At 43.8% G+C, this 26783-nt stretch overlaps 1 protein-coding gene across 1 annotated transcript in view; it reads right to left on the bottom strand.

The window, feature by feature from the left end:
- Positions 1 to 26783, bottom strand: part of GAS7 (growth arrest specific 7) — a 251864-nt gene that overhangs the window by 63343 nt on the left and 161738 nt on the right. The window contains exons 4-7 of the mRNA XM_015414339.1: positions 19495 to 19580; positions 8148 to 8201; positions 2915 to 3004; positions 1501 to 1616 (exon numbers count right to left, since the gene is read on the bottom strand). Of these exons, the coding sequence (XP_015269825.1) occupies positions 1501 to 1616; positions 2915 to 3004; positions 8148 to 8201; positions 19495 to 19580 (346 nt within the window). The remainder of the gene's footprint in view (positions 1 to 1500; positions 1617 to 2914; positions 3005 to 8147; positions 8202 to 19494; positions 19581 to 26783) is intronic.

The raw sequence follows: 26783 nt of genomic DNA, 5'->3' as shown, positions 1-26783 counted from the left end.
AGAGGTTAAATATTTGCTAGACTGCATGCTAAATTCTACCACCCTAAGTTGGAAGAGTGGAATCCAAAGGCTGTGTCATTAAGGTTAGACGTCTATCAGCAATATCTGAAAGTCATCTTACAGTGCATAAACCTGCATTAAGACATCATTTAAAAAACCACAGTTTGTTCATTACAATAATCAGCCAGCCTCACACACTCCTCCCACCCTTGCCACATGGTTGTCATGATGTCCAATCAGGTGGCTTTATGAAACTGCAGCTTGTTTTTCTGCATACATGCCAGGATTCTAAACCGTGGTTTAAGCTGGGCTTGGGAGCCTAGTTTGTAAGCACCTGATTCAGAGAGAACAATAACCAAGAAGTCCTCTAGCTTGGTGCTGCACGTGAGAAAGGAGGGCGTATAGGAACCCAAGGACCTTTGTGATTCTCATCACAAATAGACTATGATTGTTTGTGATATCTGAATGTTTCTACTCTCAAATGGTATATGGCATAGCTGGCAGGGTGGCACAAACCCAAGGATAAAGGCTGGCGATGGACTGATAACAGCTAACGTGGCGCGGTTCCTGGCTAAGGTGGCTGCTCTCAAGAAACATTGAAAATTTCAGCACTTCTGAAAACTCCGACACCGACTTTTAATCTTCGGATGATTTTAGTCAGTTGGCTCCGCCCCAAGTGTAGTTAGGTAATTTTTAATCTCTGGGCTCAGCCTGGGTTTTATGTGACTGTGATTATGTACCTTGACACATGTTATGTCTATTTTATGTACCTATTTTATTCCCCTTTTGTATCCTCTTGGTCAAGACTTCGGTCATACAGACCTGTAATAAATTGAATTGAATTGATAAAGGCTGGAGCAGAGCTACATGTCTGAAAGTTAAAAGGAAGAGGCATTTCGGGGTTAGAAACTCTTTCCTATGACCCAAGGGGCCTGTGCTGATGTCATCTGGCCACTGGTAGTTTCGATGAAAACCCTGAGGTCTAGAAATCACAGCTACAAAAACTGATTTCTTCTCAGAACTTTGCAGAAGGCTGCCTATACTCCCTTTTGGATCTTTTGTAACTCATATCGCTGTAATTCCCCCCCCCAGCTCGATTCAGTGATAAAGCCTAATGGGGATGTGAGGGTGAAGAGAAGGCTTGACTGGAAGACCGGAAGAAACTAAGGCCACCTGCACTGTCATTTTTGTCACTTGTCTGTCCCTATTGCTTCAGGGTTTCCCCCCCACAATGTGTTTTGCTTCTCTAGTAGTCCCAGAGGGAGCAAAACACATGTGGAAAAGGGGGGGGGACCCAAAGCAACAGGGAAAAGATAGTGACAAAAGTGACAGTGTGAAAGTGGCCTAAGTCAGCATTCAACTGGCCAATATTTCAAGACTGGGTGTGCTTAAGAGCAAGCACACCTACTGGATCAGTCAAGCAGGAGCTTGAGTTGTGGAAGCAATTAACCAGTGAAATACAAACAATCAACTTGGTCCAGCACTGAGCTTCTAAGATACCTTTCACGAATAAACTCTGCCATTTCTTTCTGCATTTGTTTCCCTTTCAGTTGTTTCTGTAGAAGAATTTCAAATCCTGAGACCATACTGTTCCCTTGGGGATCCTTCTTATCAGCCTGCAGGAAATACACAGGATAGACACCACAAAAAAGAAGCATTAGAAGATATACTGGACCATTTAGGCTATGGTATAAGAAATCCATAACTGTTTGTGGACACACTTTGAACAGGTTACAAACCAAAACTTCCGGCATTTGAGGCACTTTAGCAGCTCCTGGGCTATGGCCACACACACTCAATAATCCACTTTCAATCCACTTTCAATGCACATTCAAACTGGATTTTTACTGGGTGGACTGGCAAAATCCAGTTTGAAAGTGCATTGAAAGTGGATTGAAAGTGGATTATTGAGTATGTGTGGCCATAGCCTTAGAAGGCCAATTTCGGTACAGCTTCAGGAATTCCCAGGAAATAGCATATCACAGCTACTAGAGGTCAATGTGGCTCACATAGAATGAGTAGCTAAGCAGCAGGTGACTACAATATAAGGGGGGAAATAGTCTTAGCTTGTGGAACGGGCAAGAAGAGATGCAAGGTCAGCACTAGCTCTATATTTTTCTAACTGGCATTCAAGCAATTTTGACCTAGATTCTAGTCTAACAAATAACTAGCAAGCTTATTTAGAGTGAGAAGTGTATACTCCCTATTTCCTACATTGCAGCCCTTTAAAGTTATAATTATGTTTGAAGTTGCAGGGAATTCCCTTATTTAGTTCCCCCCCCCCTTTTCAGAAACTCAAGGAAGCATACAATCCAACATTTTAAAAATAATAATGAAAGCAACATAAAATAAACCAAAATAAGGTTTAGCCAGACCATTTCCACCTATTGCACAGCCTACTACTCAAAGCAAACCAAAACAGTAAAGTTTGGAATGCTAAAACAATTTATTGGGTGGCTTCTACATGGGGATTTTCTACATGGGAAGCCGCTGGATTAAATGAAATGTTCACATGATGTGCTTTCTCTGAGTGTGGCTTGTGATATTTCCAGAGTCAATTTTTTCTTTGGTTTAAAGTGAAATGGCTCAGGGAAATGTCCATGTGAATACTCCCTCCATCACCACTATGGAGCACGGGGGCAAAGCTAAATTGCTCTATGCTATCCACCCTTTAAAGGATTTAGCCTGGCTGATAATGATGAGAAATCAAGGAATGGGGTTCCAGGTCCCAAGGGGGATCATGTTTGCATGAGCAGCTGCACTGGAATTAGGTTGTAGCTGAAGAAAATAACTTTAGCAGTATCTTATAATCACCTTCCAATCTTGGATTTTAACACATTTGTTAACAATATGTTATGTCCTGTGTAAAGCTCAACTACAGCAATAAATAGCATATGGGTAGCTGCTCACTTACCCAGAAATAATCACAGTAGCTCCATTCGGAAGGTTTCAGCAACTGCTGTTCTGGCACTGCGTCAGGGTGGGGAAACGTTACACAGTTTATCTGATTGGGGGAATAAAAAATAAGAGGAAAATGCTGGATGCACAAAGCAGCCTGAAAACAGTGATGGAGGACATACAAGTGAAAGTCTACACAAATGCCTTACAGCTAGGGACAGGCACGAACTGGCTTATGAATGAAAGCATCACAGATTTTGGCCTGTTCAGGGTTCTGAAGAACTGGGATAAACTACCATGAATTTTGGGCATAATTTATGGTGACTTGTGACCATTTGTGAAGAAGAGCAGGAGAAACAGCTGAGCAGCTGAGAATTCCCCACCACTCAGATATTTGGTTTAAATGGCTTGGAGCCATTTAAACCACCATTGCTTTCTGCTCCCTGTGGCTTTCTGCAGGGAGCAGAAAACGGGTTTAGATGGAAGGGGTGAAGTCTCTTCCTGGGAGATCTTCCCTCCCTTCCTTTCTGCTGACGGAACCTCCCCACCACCAGCACCACTTCCCTCCCTTTCATTCTGCTGGCCGCAGCTCCCTACCATCAGCAAAAAGGAGGGAGGGAAGACGTCCAGCAGAATGGGAGGAAGATCTCCCTTTCTGGGAGATCTCCTTTCCTTTCTGCTGGCCGGGGCTCACTGCAGCCAGCAGAAAGGTGGAAGGGATGTCCTTTCCCAGGAGATCCCCCCCTTTCTGTTGGCTACTGTTTTTTGAGCTGTCTTCTTCAGTCCTTCTAAAGTTTAAAGGGATCGCAGGAGACAGTGTGGAACAGTTTTGCAGTGGGGAGCAGCTGATTTTTGGGGTGTCTTCTGCAGTCCTTTTAAACAAGACAGCCCCAAATGGCTGAGTACCAGGGAATAAGCTGCTTACCACCACTCAGTTATTTTTCAGGCTTTCTGCAAACTATGCTTAAAAGGACCACAATACCGTTCAACAGGGTTTGCAGGGCCCAAAACTGCAAGAGCCAGTCCAGTTTGTAAACAAGCCTCCTGGCTCAGTTTGGAGCTTGGTTTTTAGTTCAGCCATGAACCACAAACTGAACCGCATTTTCCCAGTCCGTACCCATCCGCAGAAATATGTGACTGCTGAATGCAATGTTCTTTCCAGCCAAGATTTGTCACAGAACACAGATGGAAGGGCTCCTTGGCAGGAAGTCATTCCAACATCTAGGTAACAGACCCCAAACAAACAAAACCCTTTATAAACATGATCGTTTTATTATTTGTCAGACAAAACTAAGGATGAGCAGAACCCTGAGAAACTTTGCAAGTCTTACTGAACCTGTTTTCAATCCCTTGAAATTCTTTGGATTTCCTCCTAAACAGGAAACTCCATTCACCTCCTGCCCTGCTTCAGATTTAGGGATATTCCATTCTATTCATCACCTGCTAATTCATCACTGATCCCAATTTTTTGCTTCCCCTGAAATTCCTCAGGTGTTTCATTCAAACAGAAGCCTCATAATTTCTCTTGAAATTTTGCTTCCATTGAAATCCAGTGGCAATTCTACACAAAAGCTTTTTGTATTGGACAACAGAACACCTAAGCATTGCTTTGCACACGTGGGAGTCATGTACATCTCTAAAGACTTCCTTGGAGGAACTTTGTTATTTGCATGGTGTTTGTGGATAGGGACTTCCCAAATGCTGCATTTTTGCACCTATTTTCTTTAAAGCGTTACTAAAAGCGACGTCCATTTTGGAGCCACAGATGTCATTTAATCCTGCCCTAAGGGACAACGTTGCTATGCTGAGAGTTACATCCAACATCTGTGGTCTTCTCAGTCTACCAGTTTGTGTGGCTTCTAAAAAGGGTGAATTATTTTGGTTATGCTAGTGATATTAACACTTGCTGGCACAAGAAGGGTGTTGCTGTGAAATAGATTGCTATTTGCCCACACTAAGGATCGGGCCATTTCCAGGTTATACAAAAACAAACAAACATTAAAGGGCAATTTCTATATAGGTTACCTGCCTGAGTTCAGTGTTTTGGGGAAGTAGTTCTTTTCCTTGCTTCCCCACAATATCGTGGTACATCCATGCACTTCCTGGGATTTCCACAGCTTTTCTCTGATCTTTCTCAAACCCACTCTGTGCCAAGTTTTGGGAGAGATCCCAGTAAAGCCTGGATGGCTGTTATGTGGATTAAAAAATTCTGATTTTCTAGCCCACATGGCAGCTATTTTCCCTTCCACTGTCCCTGTCACAGCCATTTCCTCTCCCTACCATGAGGAGTCTTTAATTTTTTTAAAAAAATTGGCACTAGAATATCATTACATTGATATGCCAATGTGTGTAGCAGGTTTTCTGATTTCTCAGGTATCTTTTTTTACTTTCTTTTTTTTTTAAATCAAGTTTCTAATCCCTTCCCTTCTGGAGATATAAGGAAAAGGCTGTGTGTACCATAAAATGTAACATGAGGTACTGGAGATATAAACTTTATAAAGATGATTTCAGATGCTGAATGGCAATGGCAGGCGTGATTACATTAGGTGTCATATGCAGAGGGGTAGTAGGCATGGAGATATCAGCATTGGTAATGATACAGGAAACCTAGGTCTCAATTTGGTATAGGAGGATTCAGTCTAGGAGGATGCAAATAATAAATGGAAATGATATACCAGGGAAGCACTCATACTCTTAATACTGGAAATGTTAAGATCATTGTTGGCATGCATAGCCTCTGGCATCCAGCTTGGGGTAACAATTTTGAGTTATTGGGTACTGGTGATGGCACCGGTGCAAACCAATGCATGTTGACAACAATCATGTTCTACTCTGCAACCACAACTGCAATGATTTCACTTACTGGTGAAGGAGGCCTTTTCCATCTCAACTAGATTTAGTAATTTGTGTACAGGGGGATCACGACTCCCCCAAAACAGAAGTGCTTGCAAGAGGAAATTTTCTGTATTCTGTTTTAACATGATAGTAGAAAAGTACTTGAAAAGGCCCTTGAAATCCTCTAAGCATTCTGATGTTCTTTTGAATTTCAAGGGGCCCCAGACACTTACAACATCTTCTGTGAAAATGAAATGTGAATTTGACACATCCATCAGAAATGTTAGTTTCCAAGAGCAGTTCGGGGTTTGGGGAAAATAAGTGGGTGAGAATGAAACCCATTTGTGGTGCTGAGAAACTGTTCTCTTCTGTCTTGAAGGGATAATCAAACTGTACTGACATCAGCAGTATGGCTCTGTCAAAAATCACTTTGCAAAGTCAAGTCACTACATCTGAACCAGCTTCCCATTTGGGTCAGCAGCATTATATGAGAAGTGACTGTGTCATCATCACAGACCCCGGAAGAGGTCGAACACTGGTACAGCTACTCAAGTGCATAGCCCAGCTCACCCAACTGGGAGGCTGAGTCTACCACTATCACAGCTGTGCATTACTCAGTGGCTCAGGGGCTAAGACACTGAAGCTGCAGACCAGAAGGTCTGTAGCTCGGCAGTTTGAGACCCTAGTACCGCATGATGGAGTGAGCTCCCGTCTGGCCCCAGCTCCTGTCAACCAAGTAGTTCGAAAGCAAGTAGATAAATAGGTACCACTTCGGTGGGAAGGTAACAGCATTCTGTGAGCCTCAGTGTTTAGTCATGCCAGCCACATGACCATGGAAACGTCTTTGGACAGTGCTGGCTCTTCAGCTTGGAAACAGAGATGAGCACTGCTCCCCAGAGTCGGATTCAACTAGCTTTCGAGCAACGGAAACCTTTACTATTGCTCCAACATTGCTGACTTTTCTGACGATGCCATGCAACAAGGTAACGTTTAGTTCAGCTGTAATGTAAATGCACCTAAGACAAACACCCTGAACTTATTTGACCTTTTATTCTATCTACTGTACTTACAACAATTGGGCAATATCCAGAAAACACTGAAAATTGACAGGGCTTCTGCTTCTATTCCTTTGGCTATCTCTGACTGAACTGGGTTACCCTCTCAGCTGGGTCCTCCTTACACAATCAGTTGTTCTGGGCTAACAGGTCCTCAGCTCACTTCAGCCTATGAGTTGTTTACATGCTGAAAGGGTGAATTAGGGAGTAAAGGGAATTGACAGTGAGTCAAAAGCCCTTTGAGAGATTTGGGGCTTCTACTTCACTTTCAGCTCACCATAAGCAATAATAGGGTGCCTTATGAATGGAGTTTGTAATTCCACAGTGGAACACAGTGACCTCTGGTCCATGCATAAGACCACCAAACCAACTGCTGAATGTTCATTCCCAGTCCCCAGATTCATCACTACAATAGAAGTTCTTATCAAGAACCAAGTGCAAAACACTGAAAACACTTAAATGACACATCAAACCAGGGGGAAAAAAAATAACCCTGATTGGAATTAAGCACCAAGCATGAATTCTGTCACAGAAAGAACACACATTAACCGTTACTTCATCACACTAGCGTCCTCTGATACTCTCCCTCTCTGTGTTCCAGTTCACACTGAGATATGTCATGTTGTTGCAACAAATTCCTTTCCACTGCCGTAGCTAGCAAAAAAGCAAACCTCATACTTCCACAGGGAAATGTTTCCTCTTTCTTAAGACATTGTAGCCAAATCTTTGGTTAACTATGGGGCCCAAATCACTGATCTAACCAGGCCAAGTTTCTGAGCAATAATGATGGGGAGGGATAAGTTGAGGTTTAATGAAAGAATCAAGGGGTATGCCAGAATTAAAAATCTGTACATCTCATCCTCTTCTACTGAGAGATTTTAGCCACTTCAGCCAAAGGTGACTTCATTCTATAAAGGAAACCAAACCTTCCAAGGGATGTTTTATAAAACCTTGGTATCAACTCTTTATAATTGTGTACGCTGCCCACAGGAACCCTCCATTCTCAAAATGACTACATTGGCTTTTAATTACTTCAGCTATACAGAAGCAACTCTGAAGAAAAGGAACCACTGCTGCAAGTGTAATTTTAAACAATTATAGGAGAAAGAAGTGCCTCTCACCCTCTCTCACATTCTGACATTTCTCTCCTGTCTCTCTGTCAACAGATCTTTGCCAGCTTCAGCCTTTTAAAAATGGCTTCATGGCAGTTATTGCTACAGAAAGCAAGCACCGTGTTTACATCTGGAAAACATGAGGCAGACCCCTGCACACACAGACCCCCCCCCCCGCTCTTCTGCCCTGCAATCTGGATCACCATGGCAACCAGGATGGTGATCATCACTGTGGGATTCTGCTTACCGTGAAGGTGGTCTCCTTATTCTGCTTTCGATTAGGTGATGGGGATCCAGGACTCTGAGGAGAGAGGCAAGAGGCATCATCAAAACTGCCCTCCACATCCGACATGGTATGTATCTTGAGAGGAGATTCAGTGCTGCATGCAAGTCAGATCTGAGGGACTTCTTCTGCTTTGCCTTGCTAGCTTAGCTTCTTCCCATGTCCAGAGGTGTCACAGGACTGACAGCTGAACTCTTGCACGAGAGACTCCTGCACGGTGCTCACGAAGCAGCACACGAGCTATGTACAGCAAGATAATTCAACTGAAACATGATGACACCTCCCCTTCCAATCAGTGCCTAGCTTAGGAATTAACCCTTCAGCTGCCTGCCAGCTCTGGAACAGGGCTTTTTAGTGCATAGTTACTGAAAACTCCATTTCTACTTTACAGACGTTTCCTTGGCTGGCGGTTTAGATAACATCTAGACACATCCTACTGAACACCCTGCTTTAAGAGTCTGGACATAAGCAGCAAGGCGTAAGTTCCCTATACATTGCTCTGTGAAGCGATTTTCGTAACACACTGCAGGTGTCCCCAAGGCTCCTTCCAACTCCATCTACAAATTATGGAATAGAATTCAAATAAACATCTGTATTAGAATGACAGCAATGAAATAAGCTAAGTAAAAAGCACAGTATGTAGTATTTAACAAGGTTTTACACCTGCTCTAAGTGTATAAACTGAGAGGTTATTGTCTCTTGCCTGGAGCTACTGTGCAACGGCCCAATGGAACATCTTCTACTCCATTTTTCACTGTAGCATGCTTATTTTTGAGGAGTCTGTAGTTCTTATCATGATGCATCTCACAGCACACCAAGACGTATGCATACTATACTGCACAGTAGCAAATACAACAACAGAAGATACTTCAAGAATAGAGTCCAGCTATCTTTTCTTGGAAGAATTCCACATACATAAACCATCTTTGACTTTATTAAACATAAATGAATATTCAAAGTCTCAAACTAATCCACTGGTAAGGCACTGCTACTGGACAGTTTGTTCTTTCAGTAAGGATCTCCTCCAAGGATCCAGCCTTTATCTGTGGTACTATAACTTGAAACCATAGCATGCATCTCTCTTTCACTATCCACCCTCTAGAAAATTCATTACATATCTAAATTTTTAATTTTTTCCTCAAAGTACTCTCTTGTAGACCCTGAAACTAAAATTAGGCCTTATTTCATAAGATGTTCTGATATCACCCCCCCGGGGCAAGTTTTTTTTTTTTTAAAAAAAAATATGTATAATTTGTTGGCATTAGTTGCAGTCTACAACAGACACACAACAGCTTGGCACTGATCCAGCAATAAAACAAAAACCATCGTCCACCTCCAGGAGTGAAAACCATGTAATCAGGAACTCCAATCTCTAATCATTCTCTTTAAAAAGGAGATTTTCTTTTTGTGATTCCCCTATGAAGCCTTATCTCTAAGCAAAAAATATAGCAGAATTCTTCCTGTTTCTCCATGCAGTGCACTTAGCAGTTTAACGGAACTGCTGAGTTCAACAGCAAACCTCGACTATCTGAGCACAGTTAGGTCTTGCTACTTAACATCATTCAACTACAGCTTAAATTCCCCAGATGGTTGTCCTTCTGGCATATTGCATTCTTTGGGTACCTAGCTCCCATGTGTCATATAAAGCTGTATCCTGCAGTCTCCACATCTCCCTTATATATAAAAGCCGAATGGTGGTGGCACTTCTCTAGAACATTCCACACACTCCAGAATTGGTTGGCGTCCTGGTGTGTCACTCAGAATCTGTCCCTATACACTGGCTGCATTGCTTGAGTCTCGCCTCCAACATTCTAAACATTTTGCTGTTCCCCTGCCCCCCATAGCCAGTCAGAACACAGAGGTTATTTGCATATGCAGCATCACTGGCCTTTGCCTCGGAACACAGAGGTCGTTTTCATATGCGACTTGATTGGCTTTTGCCTCTAACATTCTAAACAGTCTGCTGTTCTGAGGTCAAATGTGTCCAATCTCCAGGTGAGGGCTGGAGATCACTCAGAATTACAACTGCTTTCCAGATGGCAGAGATCAGTTCCCCTGGAGAAAATGGTGGGCTCTGTATCCTTATATGCTGCTGAGGTGGCCCCCGTATGACAGCCAATGTGACGTAGCAGTCAGGGCTTCAGAGCACGGGAGAGGCTGCAGGTGTGTGGGGGGTGGAAAGCTGAAGAGTGAGAGGGAAATAAAGGTAGGTTGATGATTGGCTGGGAAGGAGATAGGGTTGCCAACTCCAGGTGGGAAATTCCTGGAGATGTGAGGGATGGAGCCTGGAGAGGGTGAGGTTTCAGGAGGCGTGGGACCTCAGACAGGTACAAAGCCATAGACTCCACCCTCCAAACCAACCATTCCCTTATGGGGAACTATCGTTGCCAATCTCCAGGTGAGGGCTGGAGATCACTCAAAATTACAACTGTTCTTTAGGTAGCAGAGATCAGTTCCTCTGGAGAAAATGGTGGATTCAGTGTCATTATACCCTGCTGAAGTCGCCACAGCGCATTGACACTGAGTGTCCAAGGCCGGGGCACCTGCCCAGAGCCTCTTTCTAGAGGCCGTTGTATTTATTTCCACAACGGGCCTTTTTCCTAGTGTAAAATCAAAGAACATGCACCTTAAGTTTGCATGAAGCTGCTTCACATGTCTGACCTTTTGCCCATCATCTCATGAATTATGAATATGACCTTTAATGACCAAAACATAAATTATGAGGTAACAGAACCTGCATATTGGTCATGCCCTCAAGTAGAGTGTAAAAAAACCCAACCCCCCAAACCAAAACAGCAATCCCAAACTTTGCTACAGTTTCATCCAGAATACTACCAACACTGAGAAATAAGGGTCAAGGCATATGCATACAAGAAGCACCTGCAAGGGTAGTAGTTAAAGCAAGTGAAATGTCTGCATGCTAAAGGAGAAACATTATAAACCTTAATTAGTGTGATGGGAGCAAAGAGTGGAAAGCAACCCCCCTCCCCTATTCACTCATTAGCTTGTGCCATGTCACTGTGAACTACTTGGAGGAGCAGAACCTTATCAATCAACTGCCTTCTCAATTTGAGATAAAGCTGGGAAACTTCCTGAAGGGCAAGTCTCCTATGGGGTCATCTCTTCCAGTGATTCCTGTTGCCAAGCCCATCCACACATTAATTTTTAGAAGTAGTGGAATCTGGATGCAAAAACCAGGAGAAGGAGATGGTTCTCCTACAAAAAGCTCTAGAGTGACTACATTACAAACAGTCAAATTTAGTGCTTTTCACAAACAGTAATTTTGGAATTTTCCACATATGGGCTATTTCAGCTATACCCATCTACTTGCAGACAAGGTTATTGTGTCAGAACTTTGCAATGTCAGATTAAATGTCTTGACCTCCCTTTCCCTGTAAAATTACCTGGCAGAATGAAGGGGGAAGGAACAAGTTGCTACAAGTCACATCCTTCACAGTGAAGTTATGCAAAAGAGTAAAGGGTCAGAGGGATAGGAGATACCCAAAGTGGAAACTCATGTTTTGAATCTATATTCTACTCTCTCATCGACATTCCTTATGTTTATCATACTACAAAGGCCCAAATTTCATGTATTTCTGTCTCTTTTTAAGAAAGGGAAAAAATGCTAGAGTCTGAATAGTGTTAAAGATTCACACTGTGCTAAGTATTAGAATCCAATTCTCCCAGCTGCAAGTGACAGCTTTGGGGGGAGCAGCAGCACTGCTAAGAAGATTTTTAAAAACTCTCTGAGTAGGGAAGTAAATGAAAGTCCCACAGTGCATTTTAAAACCATGTTCTCAAATAAAACTTGCTGACCCTAAGAGAGCTCAACGGACAGCAACTTTTGCTCAACTACCAAACATACAATGGATACCTCCATTTCGTTTACAAGTTCATCAGCTGTTAAGCCTACTACTGGAGCGATAATTTCACTAAGCACCTTCTTCAAGTCTTCTCGATCTGTTTCAGGAACCCCCTGAAACCTGAGAACCATGTTAGCTTTTTCTATCTGTAGCTGTAAGACTCGGTTCTCTTGGCAATTCTGCTTCATTTCCACCTCTCCCATCCTTTTCTTCAACTTCTTGCTTGTGGTGTCTATCTCTTTAATTTTCTCGTTTGCCTGCTCCACTTTTTTCTCTGTTTCGTTCAGCTGGAGGTGCTGTGCTGCAAAGTTTATATTCATCAGGGGTCATTTCGTAGAAAAAGAGCTAGGGGGACTCATTAGCATAACTCATTAGCATATGCCACACCCCTGACATCACCGGAAGTGTGTCCTCCCCACAGCCGGCGGAGACCTCCAGTGGGCACCAGCAGGGAGCTCCAGGCCCCGCCCTCCCGCACCTCACCCGGGGGGATGGCGTCCCCCCGCGTCCCCCCCCCAAATGACCCCTGATATTCATCACAGTCAATTGCTGGTTAATACCATCGAGTTGTTCCATCACTGGCTTAAGCATGTCCACCAGGAGTTTAAGAACACCTGCTCCCTCTTCCGGTCTCAGACTCTGACTGCCCGGTTTCGTTTTAAACTTTCTCTGCTGGGCCGCCATCTTTCCCGTTTGGTTTACAGTTTCTACCGCTCCCACATAACTTGGAAAACTCGCCAAATGACTTAGCGATTCAGATAAGTCTCTCAAACCACTTTTGGTTTACTTCCTCCCCTCTCCCCCTTCGTGTTCATTAGCCGCTCATTCACACAAGAGGCATGCCTCTTTGCAATCACTGTTTTCAACCGCGGGGGGGGGGGAATCGCTTTTCAAACTACTCTGTTTTATTCAGAACTCACGTTCATTGTCGGTCAGTTTCTCTGACCACGCTCAGTTTTACGCCATTCCGCTCGATCTCCGGCACTTGTCCCTGTCAGTCCAGCTTATGCCCGAAGGCCACTCAGTGGCTGGACCATCGGGGGCGGAGGGGAGCCTCAATTCTCCGGCATTACACCATCGAAGAGGCTACCCCTCAAAAGCCCCCTGGCCTGGAGCCTATCACAAAGGCTCCTTGGGGGTGTCACTTGAGGTGGCACCCCTCCAGGCCGCTGGCGTGCGAACCGCCCTTCCCTGTCTTGGGAAGAGCATCCGCCATCGCTGTTCCATAGACTGGAAGTCCGATTTAAAGAAAGACTCTTGAAAGAGATTGACTTTACCTTGAAAAGGCTGTTGAACTCTGCCAGGTTGCTGAAGCTCTGGCCTCACAATTACAAACAATGATAAACTCCTCAAAACAGCTGCATGATTAAATGGATGCAAAATTTCAGTGAGGAAACATGTGGAGCTGCTAAATGTGCGGGCCCAGGTGTCATGGCTGCTATTGGATACCAATGATCGTATCACCCTCCCAGTGGCAAAATTCATAGGGGCAATAATCAAATATAAGAGAAATAATACTGAGTAAGGTCTTTTAAAATATTTTCTTTGGTTCTAATCTCAAGCCGTATGAGCAGTACTAGATAGATAGAAGTCATCATTTCTCCTTGAGTGATTGATGTAATAAGCATCTACTGGTGACATTATTGATGGAATTATAGGGCTGATTCTCTTTTGTAGCATTTCCCAAATTTTAAATAAGCTACCTCTGATTATATGACTATTATATTGGGTTTTGCTTTTTGATATATATTTTTAATCCATAGATAGCTATGCAATCTATCATCAAGGTTTAAAGATTCTCATTTTATCATTCTTTCATATGGACTTCTGATCCAATCCGATATACAAACTAGCCCAGCAGCTTGGTAATATAATTTGATATTAAGTATTGTAAAACCACGTCTTTTCTTCTCATAAGAACATAAGAGAAGCCAATGTTGGATCAGGGCAATGGCCCATCTAGTCCAACACTCTGTCACAAAGTGGCCAAAAATACCAGGTGCCATCAGGAGGTCCAGCAGTGGAGCCAGGACACTAGAAGCCCTCCCACTGTTGCCCCCCCAAGCACCAAGAATACAGCGCATCACCTGCCCCAGCCTGTGAGTTCCTATCTATACCTTGTGGCTAATAGCCACTGATGGACCTCTGCTCCATATGTTTATCCAATTCCCTCTTGAAGCAGTCCATGCTTGTAGCCGCCACTACCTCCTGTGGCAGTGAATTCCATGTGTTAATCACTCATCTTGCAATGCTTTCAATCCTATTTTTGTTTTCTTATCTTTCCACACAAACTTATTTGTTTGTTTTTGCCAAGTCTTTTCAGAAACTGAAATTGGAATAATCTGTAGCAAAAAGTTTAATTTTGGTAATACATACATTTTTATAGCAGAAATTCTTCCTAGCTAGGATAGTTGTAATTTGGACCACCTTGCAAGATCTTTTTGTATTTTGGACCAGTTTGTCATGTAATTGTCCTTAAATTGTATATCATTCTGTCCTGTGAGATAAATTCCTAAATATTTGACTGGGTTACATGTTACATCACATCCTGAAATTTTCTTAATCTCTTCCTCTTCTTGAATAGTTGGAAATTTTAAAATAATTTTAGTTTTCTTCCTGCTGGTTTTATAACCTGAAAAGAGTCCAAACTTGTCAATTTGCTCCATTACATGTTGGAGAGATAGTTGGAGGTTCAAACTATTCTCCTTCTACTTCTAATCCTTCAATTTTGGACTCTTGTCTTATCTTGGAAGCAAAGATTTCCATCACAAGAATGAAGAGAAGTGGAGAGAGTGGACATCCGTGATGGGTTCCTTTTTCTATTCTGAATCCATTTGTCAAGACCCCATTTAACAGAAAGGCTGCTTTTTTTGCCCTTGTGTTTAACAAGTTTTATTGCATCAACAACAAAATAAACATTGTTTTTCATAGGTCTTTTTGGTACAAAACCTGTCTGGTAAGAATGAATTATTTTTGAGATACATTTCTTTAGTCTATCAGCCATAATGTCAGCTAGGCCTTTCTTAAGCCCGGCTGCTATGGTAGTGGAGAGACTCTGGAATTTTAGGTTTTATTTCTGCTGTGTCTTCTGTGTTTCTATAATCTCTTTAGGACCTTCAGTGCCTGGTATAGTCTTTCTTCTGGGAAAAGTAGCCTGTTACTTTGGTGGGCTTCTACCTGATCCCTGATTGGCCCTGGGCCATCAGGGAACCTCCTTGAATAACGTATATCTGCTTGCTACCCGCACTTTTCTTCAGTTCTAACACAAAATGGTTAAGATATCTGCATACTCTCAATGTCTCAATAAAACTTTACTTCTTTGAATGAAAGTTGTTGGGAACTGATTGCTGGAGGAGTCTGACACATAATTGAGGCAAAATTTTATAGTCCACATTCAACAATGAAATAGGTCTATAACGATTGCGGAAACACTGGGTCCTTATTCTCTTCATATATTAATGTTATATGGGCTTCTTGCTGGGATGGTGGCAATATATTATTTTCACTTATGTCATTCATAACGTTTTGCAAAGGCAAAATTAAAGGTGAAAAATTCTATTAAATCCTTATATGGGTCTAATCCAGACCTGAAAATATCCAATCAGCACAAGTAGGAGTAAGTATAGTACATGGAGTCAGTAAATTAGAAAAACAAGACAATGTATTTATTTCCCTGGAGATAAGAGGGGGCGGGAATCCTCCAGGTCCTGTAAGATACAAGTTCAGATTTTTATTCTATTATATCATTTTTTGCTTATTTATAATAGTCCAATAGAAAGTAGCAATATCAAATGCTTAGCGATAGATAGTCATCATGAAAGTAGAATTAGATTTTTATGTCTGTTCTTAGACAGTTAAGTTTAAGATTTTAAAAAAGGGTAAAAAGTACTATAAATATTTGACTCAGTTTATAATGACATAAAAGAAGGGAAGACTTGATGTAATGTAGCTATTGATGATCTCCTCTCTTGGGTTTTTAGGTAGTAGTGGGTTTCTTTACTTTATCCTGTATATGTAGTCCCCTTCCCTTTTTTTCTGTGTTAGTTTTGTAGTCTTATAAAAAATAATAAAAAAATCCCCTCTGGGGGCTCAAAAAATATTTTTATGTCTGTTTATATTTGTATTTCCGGGATCAAACTGATATCAGGCATACTTGAGAAAATGAAGCATTGAAAGTTCCTTAAAATATTCATTCGTTTGTGTTGCAAGCTTTAACTGAAGATAATAGCCTTATTAATATGGTTCTCTCCCCCTCAGTTCATTGCTCGTCAGAGAAAAGTATTTCCCTTCCAAGACAGAAAAATTGGGGGGGGGGGTAGCTCTTCATTAAACTGTTTCACTTATGTTGCTTTACAATATTCTTGTTGTACACAAAGGGTAAGAGATTTTTTTTTTTAACCAGAACATTTTATTCGTATTCAACCATAAAGTATAACAACAAACAGCAAAAGTTACAGAAATCCACTTATCCTACCAATGCAATCAAATATACAATCAAAGAGAGGTTCCACGGAACAAAGCCATAAAGGTCATAGAAACATTAACCCAATAGCAACAACTTATACTTCGCATTGTAAATAGTTTTCCAGTCAAAATCATCAAAAGTGAGTTTTTCGATGATGGGATACCATTTCCCAACAGGACTAAGTATTTCACATTCATTTTGGTCTGTGGTGTTATAAATAGAAATGGTGTCATACAAAAAGTATCTCCAAACTTTATAAAGCCACACATTCACAGATGGAGGATCTTTATCCTTCCATTTCATCGCTATAGTGCTCTTAGCAGCTGCTAATAAGATATTTAAGGGTAAGAGATGAAGCACAGAGTGCTTCTAGCGAGTAGCCATGTTCACCTGGAAACTCTGGTCTTCCAGATCTTCTTCTGACACTGTAACCACTATACCACACTGGTTCCCTGACATTTTACCCTGACGTTTCCCAATTTTCTGAGCAGGTTCACAAGATAAGAGCATGTATACATATTGCTTGAGGTATCAGCAACTTGAGGACTGTGTGGGGCAGTGGATAGTGTATTGTATTGGGACATAGGAAATTCAGTGCCCACCCATTTGAGAAATTAGTTCCCCTCAAATTCAGGGAATTGGGAAATAGCAGGACTAAATTCACAGCAACATGCTAAATTAAAAGACGGATTTTAAAAACAGCAACGTTGAAGCCCATGACTTTAAATAATGAACCGCATTTTCTTCAACAGCATGTATGACTGAGCAGAAGCTCCACTATATTCATTCAATGGCTCTTCATAATTCAGCTCTATATGGGCTGCGGTCACACGGAGCAGTAGCCACGCTACTGAGATGGATGATAGGTGGATTTTCCAGGCGCGAACCTTGGGAGCGTAAAGCTCCCATGGCGAACCCGAGGCTTCCCTCCGAAGACGCGCAGTTAAAAACTAGTACCTCCGAGGTACTAGTTTCCGGTAACTGTGGGGCAAGGGCGGGCGTCTGATCGTGTTTCCGGTGGCATCCAGCGCCCGCCCATGTCCCCTCGCAAAAAGGTGTGTCCCCCCCACCCCACCCTGGTGTTCCCTTCCCAGCAGCGCCGTTCTCTTCTAGCGCAATGAAGAGGAAAGAAGAGCAGACGAGTCATTGTGGGGGAGGGGGAGAGAGAGCTTCGCACCAGCCAGCCCCCCGGCACCTTCCTGGAATGAGCAACGGCATCACTTCCTGGGCAAAGCACGAGTGCCGGGGCGAGGGGGGGGCGTGACAACGACGCGAGGGCTCAAGGGAAAGGCCATGGAGCAGGCAGGGGGTTCGTAGGTGGGGGTGGGGTATGGCATGCGAAAAGGTTTTTTTCCAACTCTCCACAGGATGCGCACAAGCACCCAACGGCGCATGTACACACTTCAGTTTAAAACACAGCCCCGTTTGCCGCGCCGCTTCTTTGCCGCGTCCTGTGATCGGCACCTCCCCCTAACCATGGGACCGTGACGGGACCTCGAGGGGATGTCTGATCACGCAACCGCGCATTATTTTGCACTGGGGCAAACAGCCACGCTCCCCCCTCCCGCATTTTCCTGCCCGTGTGACCGGGGCCATGGTTTATTTTTTTAGATGTGCTACAGAGCTCTGAAACAATTGCTTAAGGACATTGCAGTAGTGTTTAAAAAACCCCATCAAAACAGCCATAAGCTACTAGGAATGTTAGGCTACAGCCTGGGAATGCTACTGGCAAAGATCAAGTCAGGATGACCACTTGGTTTATGGACTGAGGAAACCAGATTACCCAACAGGTTCCAGTGCAGGCATCATGAATACTGGGAAGATAAGACATTCTTTGACATTATTACTGTATTGCATGAAACAGGTATAAAGCACTAAGAAAATTTACAGGAAGTTCTGATCTAAAAATCTACCCAGCACAGAGAACTTTATGTTAGAGAACTGTCATGCCTCCTGTTTATTAGCATTATTTCAGTATGCTTTGTTGGGGAGGATGATGAGGGGATTTTTTCTTTGAATTATAAGAGAAAAGACTTAAATGGCATCTTGTAAAAATCCTAGAACAGTTTGTAAAAACTGCCTAACTAAAAAAGACTAGTGTCTCATAATATAAAAGAATGCTCAGTGGAACTGAATAGAAAAACTGTGAACTGCAAATAGAAAAAACAATTAATTCCACTTAATCCTTTAAATGAAAAGAGATCTGTACCTTTCTTCACCAGACTGTAGAACTCCAGACTACAAGATTATCACAGAATGATTAAAAGATTATTAGAATTAATAAGAACTTCCCAGATATAAAAAATCAAACAAAGAGACAAGAAGAAAGAGACCGCTCAGGAATACACGGGTCTTAAACGCCAGAGCACTAACTTGAAATCAGATATAAAATAATTTTATTATTGATTGATTGACTGATTGATTAAGAAACTGCTGCAACCATCTGATGCCCTGGCCCCAATACCATAAATATCTTAATAACATCAATAATATCATTAACATCACTGAATAGCCTATGCCTTGCTGACATGACCCAGACCATGCACTAATTGATTGTGGACTCCTGCCATGTTCTATGCCATTGCTAGCACTTTATGTATTTTTTTAGATTTAATTTATTGTAATCTTAGCTGAGAAATTGTTTTATCTGTAATAATGTTCTGAGCCACCCCAATCCTGCTGTGGCAGGGTGGGCAGGATAGAAGCCAAATAAATTAAATAAATAAATAAATAAATAAATAAAATACATTATTGAATTTTTACCCCACCCTCCCAGCCAAGGATGGCTTACACAAAATCAACACATAATTACAATAAAACATAATATATAAATTAGATTTAAAAATTATCATTAAATTAAACCTGAACTTTGAAAAAGACCGTTTCCAATCCTTCCTCCAATTGGAAGTATCTACCAGTGATATTTCTAAATAGATTTACAGAATAACCTCCCTCTGCATCCAAAAATATCATCTGGGCTCACCTGAGAGTCACTGTTGACTTTCTGAAGACTCATGTGGCTTGGTTCTACTTGAGATACCAAGGATCCTGGTATATGATATCCGTTCACTGTAAAGAAGAGATACATGGCTTAAGGTGAAGAGGTGGTATAGTTCAATAGAAAAAGACATTGCATTTACAGCCTCTGCAGCTCACTGTCAAGGTAAAGAAGATTAACCTGGCATGACTCAACAGGTGTTACATTCCAAACCACTATACCATAGATTCAGGAAATCTGAATGAAACACACTTTGCAGATACTCACATTACCAAATGCATAAAAAAATCAAAGAGAGAAATGCTCTTAATTTGAATATACCAGTTAAAAAGTGGCTATTGGAACAGGCCTTGGTGAAACCTGGATCATAGGAACCATATCACTCCAGTCTTGTTCCCCCTACACTTGCTCACAATTTGCTTATAGGCCCAATTCAAGGTGCAAGTACTGACCTGTAAAGCCTTTAGACAATTTTATTTTTTTGTTGTATTCATATTTTAAAAATTTAAAAAAAATTATTTGAAAAAAAAAAAAAAAGGACCATCTTCTCCCATATGAACCTACCCATCCACTCCAGTCATTTTCAGAGGCCTTCCTTCAGGTGCCCTCACCATGCTAATACCTCAATGGTTCAAGTCTGATTTTGTACCTCTGCTCTTTTGGTTTGTCCCCTCAGATGACTATTTTAATCTCTGATGAAGGGGAGAGTTCGAATTTTAACTGGAACTCATGGGGAGGATTTTTTTTGGAATAAATCAAGTTTGTGAGATATAGAATTTAATTTCTGGAAAATAGCTAAAAGCGTTTGTCCTGTGTGGAGACAGTGGTCCTCAATGAGGTCTAATAAATAGCTTTTTGTAAAACTCTGTAGATCCTCAATACCCTTTCTTTGTGTTGGGGGGGGTTGTGACTTTCTATGTATTGGGGGGTTGTGAATTTATGGCATTTTCCTTTTGCAGGTAGTTCTGTAACTGGAGTAGAAGGATTTTCTCGAGATAACTGAGTATTATATTTTATCTCTAAAATTGCATATTTATTTGAAGAAGTAAAATTTGAAAGGTCATTTATTGCCTCTGTCCATGAAATAAGGTCATCCAAATGGAGTTGCTTAGCGACTTAGTCTGAAAGTGGTGGTCTGAAAGGACTCTTTGATGTTTCTTTTGCCCCATGAGAGTTTATTGATGTTTCTTTTTCCCCATGGGAGTTTATCTGCTTTATTTCTTTTTTCTTTTTTTTTAAAGCCCCCGGAGGGGATTTTTTTATATATATAATACTATACAAACTACAAAGAAAAAAAAGTGGGGGGAACTACACTAGGGAGAAAGAAAAGTAACCCACACTATACTAAAAACCCAAGAGTAGGCGATCATTACCCTGTTAAACTACAGCTAGTAATAAAAAAGCTGTTAATAAACAATATACTTTGTGAGATCCTGTTTTTCTAAGCTTATATGTTAGTTTATTACTTGTTATTGGAAGACCCCCAGAGCATCTCCTACAGCTCGCTTCATAAAGGCAATTCTCTCTAAAATCTTGATGGCTTCTTAGATGTTCACTCGAAATTCTGCAGCCCAGTCTTCCTCTGTCTCCAAAGGGATAAAACCGCTGATCTTCAGCTTCTTCCTCTTTGGTCTCATCCTCGGGGCCCAGGCTTCTTGTACTTGGGGGCAGATTCAAACTCTTTTCTATCATCTGGGTTTAAGATGACACTTTCTGAAGACACCTGCAAGGAAGGAATTAAGTCCTTGTAATCTTCTATTTCTCTCATGCTTTTCCTCCTTGTCTCTTTGAGATCGCTGTTAGTTTTAGTGTCCATCTCTTTTGCTTTGACAGCCCTCTGTTCCATTTTTTCTGCTATTGTTGCCAACTGCAGCTGCCGGGACACGAGTTGTTGATTTATCTTGGCAAGCTGGTGGTTAATACCAACAAGTTCCTCCAGAATCGGCTTGGTGGCTTCCGCTATGAGTTCTATAGCGTTCACTTCCCTTCTTCTTGGAGTTGTTTTCGCTGACTTTTTTTTAAGTGTCCGCCATTTTAACACTTTATTTTCAATATAAAATCGTTTTTTCCCCGGCTCTGAAAATCACTTATATGCTGTTTAATCGCTTAGATGCTCATGGATATCTCCCACAACAGGCTTATACGCTTATAAAGTCCTTCCAAAGTATACATTTGCAGTCACGTCTCTCTCTCTCCCCCCTTCCGCTTATGTAAATGCATCAGACAGGCATCCCTCTCTCAGCACGATTCCGATCGCTCAAGAGGTTTCGGGGGGGAGATTCTTGCTTCAAAGTATCCATTTACAATTGTCTCTGTCTCTCTCCCCCCCTCCGCTTATGTAAATGCATCAGAGAGGCATCCCTCTCTCAGCACGATTCCAATCGCTCAAGAGGTTTCGGGGGGGGGATTTCTATTTACAGTTCGCTCATTTTAACTCACAGTTCATTGTTGGTCTTTATCCTGACCACGCTCGTAATTGCTCCTTCGCCAGATCTCCTGCGCTTGACTGGGTCGTCACAGCTTGTGCCTCGCTAAGAGGATGCAGACAGCGGGGGGAGTGACGTCAGGGCGGAGGGCAGCCTCAATTTCCCTGCAGATAGCAGGAAAAGAGGCTCACCCTCAAAAGCCCTATGGCCTGAGGGGTCTCCCTGACCCCCCGTGGAGGTGCCGATCCAGCGGCACCCCTCCCCTCCACAGCTGTGCGGTGTGCCTTACCGGAGGAATGGGAAAGGAGTCCACCATTGTTGTGCCGTAGACCCCGCCTGCTTTATTTCTTTGTAAGGTCAAAGAATAACCTTAAGGACCTTAAGAATATATATAAGAATAACCTTCCAAAACTTGAAGGCTAAATTGGTTATAAGCTACTTTGGAAGCTGCCCCTTGCCTTTGGAATGCTCTTCCACCTTCCCAGCAGCTCTCTCCTCAGTCACAACCGTAAACAAACCCAGTTCATTGAACAGCAGCTTGCAATGACTCAAACTGTTCTCTAACTCTTCATAGGATTTTTCGCAGAAGCACCTCAGTGCATATTAGAAGTTTTCATGCTGGTTGGGGAAGGGGAAGGAACCAGTCTGGTGCCCTCACCATATAAGGCTAGGCAGATAGCAAACAAGAAAGAGAATTCTCAGTTAAGGCACTGGAAATTTGTAACTCCCACCCCAGGGAGATTCTTCTGTTACTGACTCCTGTCAACAGGTGAAGACTTTTTTTTTGCATACCCCCAGTAACTCTTATTGGCCCTCCTCCCTAGTTGTGTGTGTATGTGTTTGCTTGTATGGCTGTATGTTTTTATTACTTACTTACTACCTCTTACTGCTTCTTAACTTATTAGTTTTATGCAGAGTACTAAAATTTAGAAAAAGCTAGACACCATTTGAATGGCTGCAGAACTCTATCACAGATGCATAACATTTTGCAGCTAAAAGAGTGGTAGGGCTGCCATTTTCTTCTAATACAAGAGGTAATGTCTCCATATGATCGATATTTTGGAGCAAAGGAAGAATTAAAAGATTTGGAGGCTCAGAAAAATGGTTGCACTCAAAGGTCATGTGATACAGGTTGTCTACACTACCTGCACCACAGTTGCATACTCTATCAGAGTATGCTATCTTAATACCTCCCTAGCAGTACTCTAGATGGTAGGGCATTAAGGCATGTCAACATAAAGCATGCCTATAATGAGGAACAGTCATGTTAAATACTGGGTTCTGGACGCATTCCAGTAAAATAGCAATACTTTATTAAGTGATTTCAGGAACACTACAAGACAAACACCAGGGCAGCTGCCCTGTTTTTAAGCATGCAATCACCATACCCCACTCCTAATTATAGGCTATTTACATAACACTGTTTCTCTATTGGTCTATTCCAGGATCCTAGTAACCTATTGTTTGGGAGAAACAAGCTCAACCAGATCCAGGTAATAGTTCAGGGATGACTCTGGCTCAATACACAACACCCCTCCCCCCTAAGTTCTAAAGCACCTTAACACACAAAGTCTCTTAGGTATACCGGTTTGCGTCATTCTCTGATTGAACGTCACGGCTCTATCTGAAGGGTTGCGGTCTCTGGACCTGGGCTTTGGACCACCATTGCTGGCGTGGTGCTAGTGGAAAGCTGAAGGGCTGGCGTGGCCTCTTGATCAGCTGCTTCATCACCTTGACGGTCTGGCTATGCGCTGTCGAACAGGAACTCCTTTGCGGTCTCTGGTTCCTGTGGTTGCAGCAGTCCCGCATCACTGTCTTCCACGACTGCTAGCGGCAACTCTGGCTCTGCTGGGAGGAGACGGCAGTGGAGCTGGTCTATGTGGCTACGAAGGACCTGACCATCTTCAGTCGATACCTTGTATGACAAGGGACCGGTAACTCAGATGACCTTGGCAGGAATCCAGGCAGGACCGCTGGGAAAGTTCCTTGCATAGACAGAGTCACCAGGGAAAAATCCTCTGGGTGCTTCCTGGCTCTCTGGCGATGGGCAATTCTCCAGCGCTTGATCTGGGTGCATCCTGTCCAGGCAGGTGGTTAGACCCCTGCCCATGAGAAGTTTGGCTGAGCTGTGTCCTGTGGTAGCGCTCGGGGTCACCTCGTGGCTGAAAAGGAAGGCCGCGAGTCTATGGTCCTAGTCTCCGTGGATGATCTGCCAGAGGGACTCCTTCATGCTCCACACCATCCTCTCCGCTTGTCCATTGGTGGCTGGGTGAAAGGGAGCGGACGTGCCGGATGAGGTAGCGGCCCATAAATTCCTGGAACTCCCCCGAGGTGAAGGCTGTCCCATTGTCCGTCACTACTGTGTCAGGCAGGCCATGCATGCTGATGATCCGTCTGAGGGCATGGATTGCTGCTTTGGAGGAGGTGTAGGTGACAGGCACAAACTCCAGCCACTTGGTGTATGAGTCTACCAAGAGGAAGAATATTTGCACTTGGAAGGGGTCAGCAAAATCCAAATGTACCTGGGACCAAGGTTTTTGGGTGGACTCCCACTGCTGCCCGGGTGCCCAGGGTGGTACTGGTCGGGTTTCTTGGCAGGCCTGGCAGCACTTGACCCAGGCCTCTATCTCACTGTCCATACCAGGCCACCACATGTAACTCCAGGTAAGTGCCTTCATCCGCACAATTCCTGGGTGAGTCTCATGCAGGGCTGACAGCACTTGCTGGCTTCCCCACAGTAGGCACCCCTTGTGGGCTGATAACTCATCCCAGCAGGATGAGAATGCTGCAAGTTCCAGGCCGACCCAGCTGGTGGGCCAGCCCCTCCCCACCCAGTCCAAAATGTGGGAGAGGACCCAGTCCTTTGTGGTGTGGCGGGAAACATCTGGAGCCTGCAGAGGGCGGTCGGGGAGCTCCTCCATCAGCAGGATCTGGCGCATGAGAGCCGGGTCAGGATCACAGGAGTGGAGCAGCAGGCAGGTGAGGGTGTTGGCATACCCCATCACCTTCCCTGGACAGTGGAGGAGGGTGTCCCTCCTCCCACCAGGAAGTATCCCACCAGGAAGATGGAGGAACACAGTACCTGAGGTGAGGGCATCTATAGCGTCTGGTGATCCGGACCCAGCGGACCCAGCAGGGGTTGTGGTCTGCCCCGATGGTGAATGGTCGCCCGTAAAGGTAATCATGGAATTTCTTCACCCCTGCAATGATAGCCAGTGCCTCTTTGTCCATTTGCACATAGTTGCACTTGGCAGATGAAAGGGTGCAGGAGTAGTAAGACACAGGGCCCTCCCTGCTATTCGGCAGCTGGTGTCCAAGGACAGTGCCGACACCATAGGGGGAAGCGTCACAAGCGAGGGTGACGGGCAGCGTCTCATCGAAGTGGGCCAGGACAGCATTGGAAGTGAGCAGCTCCTTGACTGCCCTGAATGCAGTGGCTTATTTTGGGCCACAGATCCACGAGGCTTTCTTGTCGAGGAGGTGGTGAAGTGGTTCTGCGAGCACAGCTTTATGGGGCAGGAAGGAATGATAAAAGTTCAGGAGCCCCAAGAAGGCCTGGAGTTCTGGCTTGAAGGTTGGTGAAGGAGCATAAACGGAGAACCCCAGAAACTCAACCCACAGAACCCCCAAGGAGACACTTTTCCTGCTTCACCTTGAGACATGCCAATTGGAATTGCTGCAGGATGGTGCACAGTCTACTGGTGAAATCCTCTTCCATGGGGGCGGAGATTAGAATGTCGTCAAAGAAGGGTTGGACCCCGGGAATTCCTTTGAGGAGAGAGTCCATGAGATTCTGGAAGATTCCTGGGGCTACACTGACCCCGAACTGCAGCCGCCACACCCAGAACACACCCTGTGCATTACTATGGTCTGGGGTCGCATCATCTACAGGCAGCTGCTGGTAGGCCTGGGCCAAATCCAACTTTCTGAATACCTTGGCACCTGCCAGAGAGGCCAAGATGTGACTGACTACTGGGACCTGCAGTGCTTTGTTGATGGTGCATTTGTAATCCGCACAGATGTGGACGTCCCCGTTGGGTTTAATGGGCGTCACAATCGGGGTTCCCCAGAGTGCATGCAGAACTGGCTCCAAAACCCCTTGGCCCACTAACTGATCCAGCTCCTCATCTATTTTTGGCTTCAGCGCGAACAGGATACACCTGACCTTTAGCCGTATGGGCTGTCCCTCTGGGCTGAGCTAGAGTGAAACGGGGGGTTCGGTATAGCGACCGAGCATCCCATCAAAGAAGGCTGGGAACTCGTTGCACACTCGCTGGAAGTCTTTCATGGCCATGTAGCGCACCCCAGTTAATTGGAACCCCAGGGGCACGAACCAGTCTAGTCCTAAGAGACTTGTGTGACTGCCTCCCACCACCACCAAGTCCAAAAGTCCATCAAAATTCTAGTACTGCACCCAGAACTTGCCCACCCCTCTCACAGCCACCTCATTCTGTTGGAAGTCCCGTGGGGTGAAACCAACTGGCCTAAGGTGAGCCCTCCCCTTGGACAGAGCCTCCTAAAGGTGTCCCTCAAGATTATGGAGCTGGAGGACCCCATGTCTAGCTCCATCTTGCAGGGGTTTCCCTCGATCAAGACAGTCACTGTAATTTTATCGGGGGTGTCCTGGGGCAACTTCAGTACATGTTGCTGCTGGACGGTGGTGGTTTGTAGTTCTGCTGTGTGCACAGATGCTGGGGCTCCTGTCGGTCACCTCTGATTTCCCTTGGAATGGCAGGCTTGGGTGATGTGGCCAACCTTTCCAGTTCCAACACGTGGCTGGCCAGAAATGGCAGGATCTCTGCTCATGGAAGAATACCAACAAATGGAGTAGAATAAACATGTCATGCT

This window comes from Gekko japonicus, unplaced genomic scaffold (assembly GCF_001447785.1).
Source record: "Gekko japonicus isolate JY-2015 unplaced genomic scaffold, Gekko_japonicus_V1.1 scaffold152, whole genome shotgun sequence".
NCBI classification, from domain to species: Eukaryota; Metazoa; Chordata; class Lepidosauria; order Squamata; family Gekkonidae; genus Gekko; species Gekko japonicus.
This window is presented reverse-complemented; position numbering and strand designations above follow the sequence as displayed.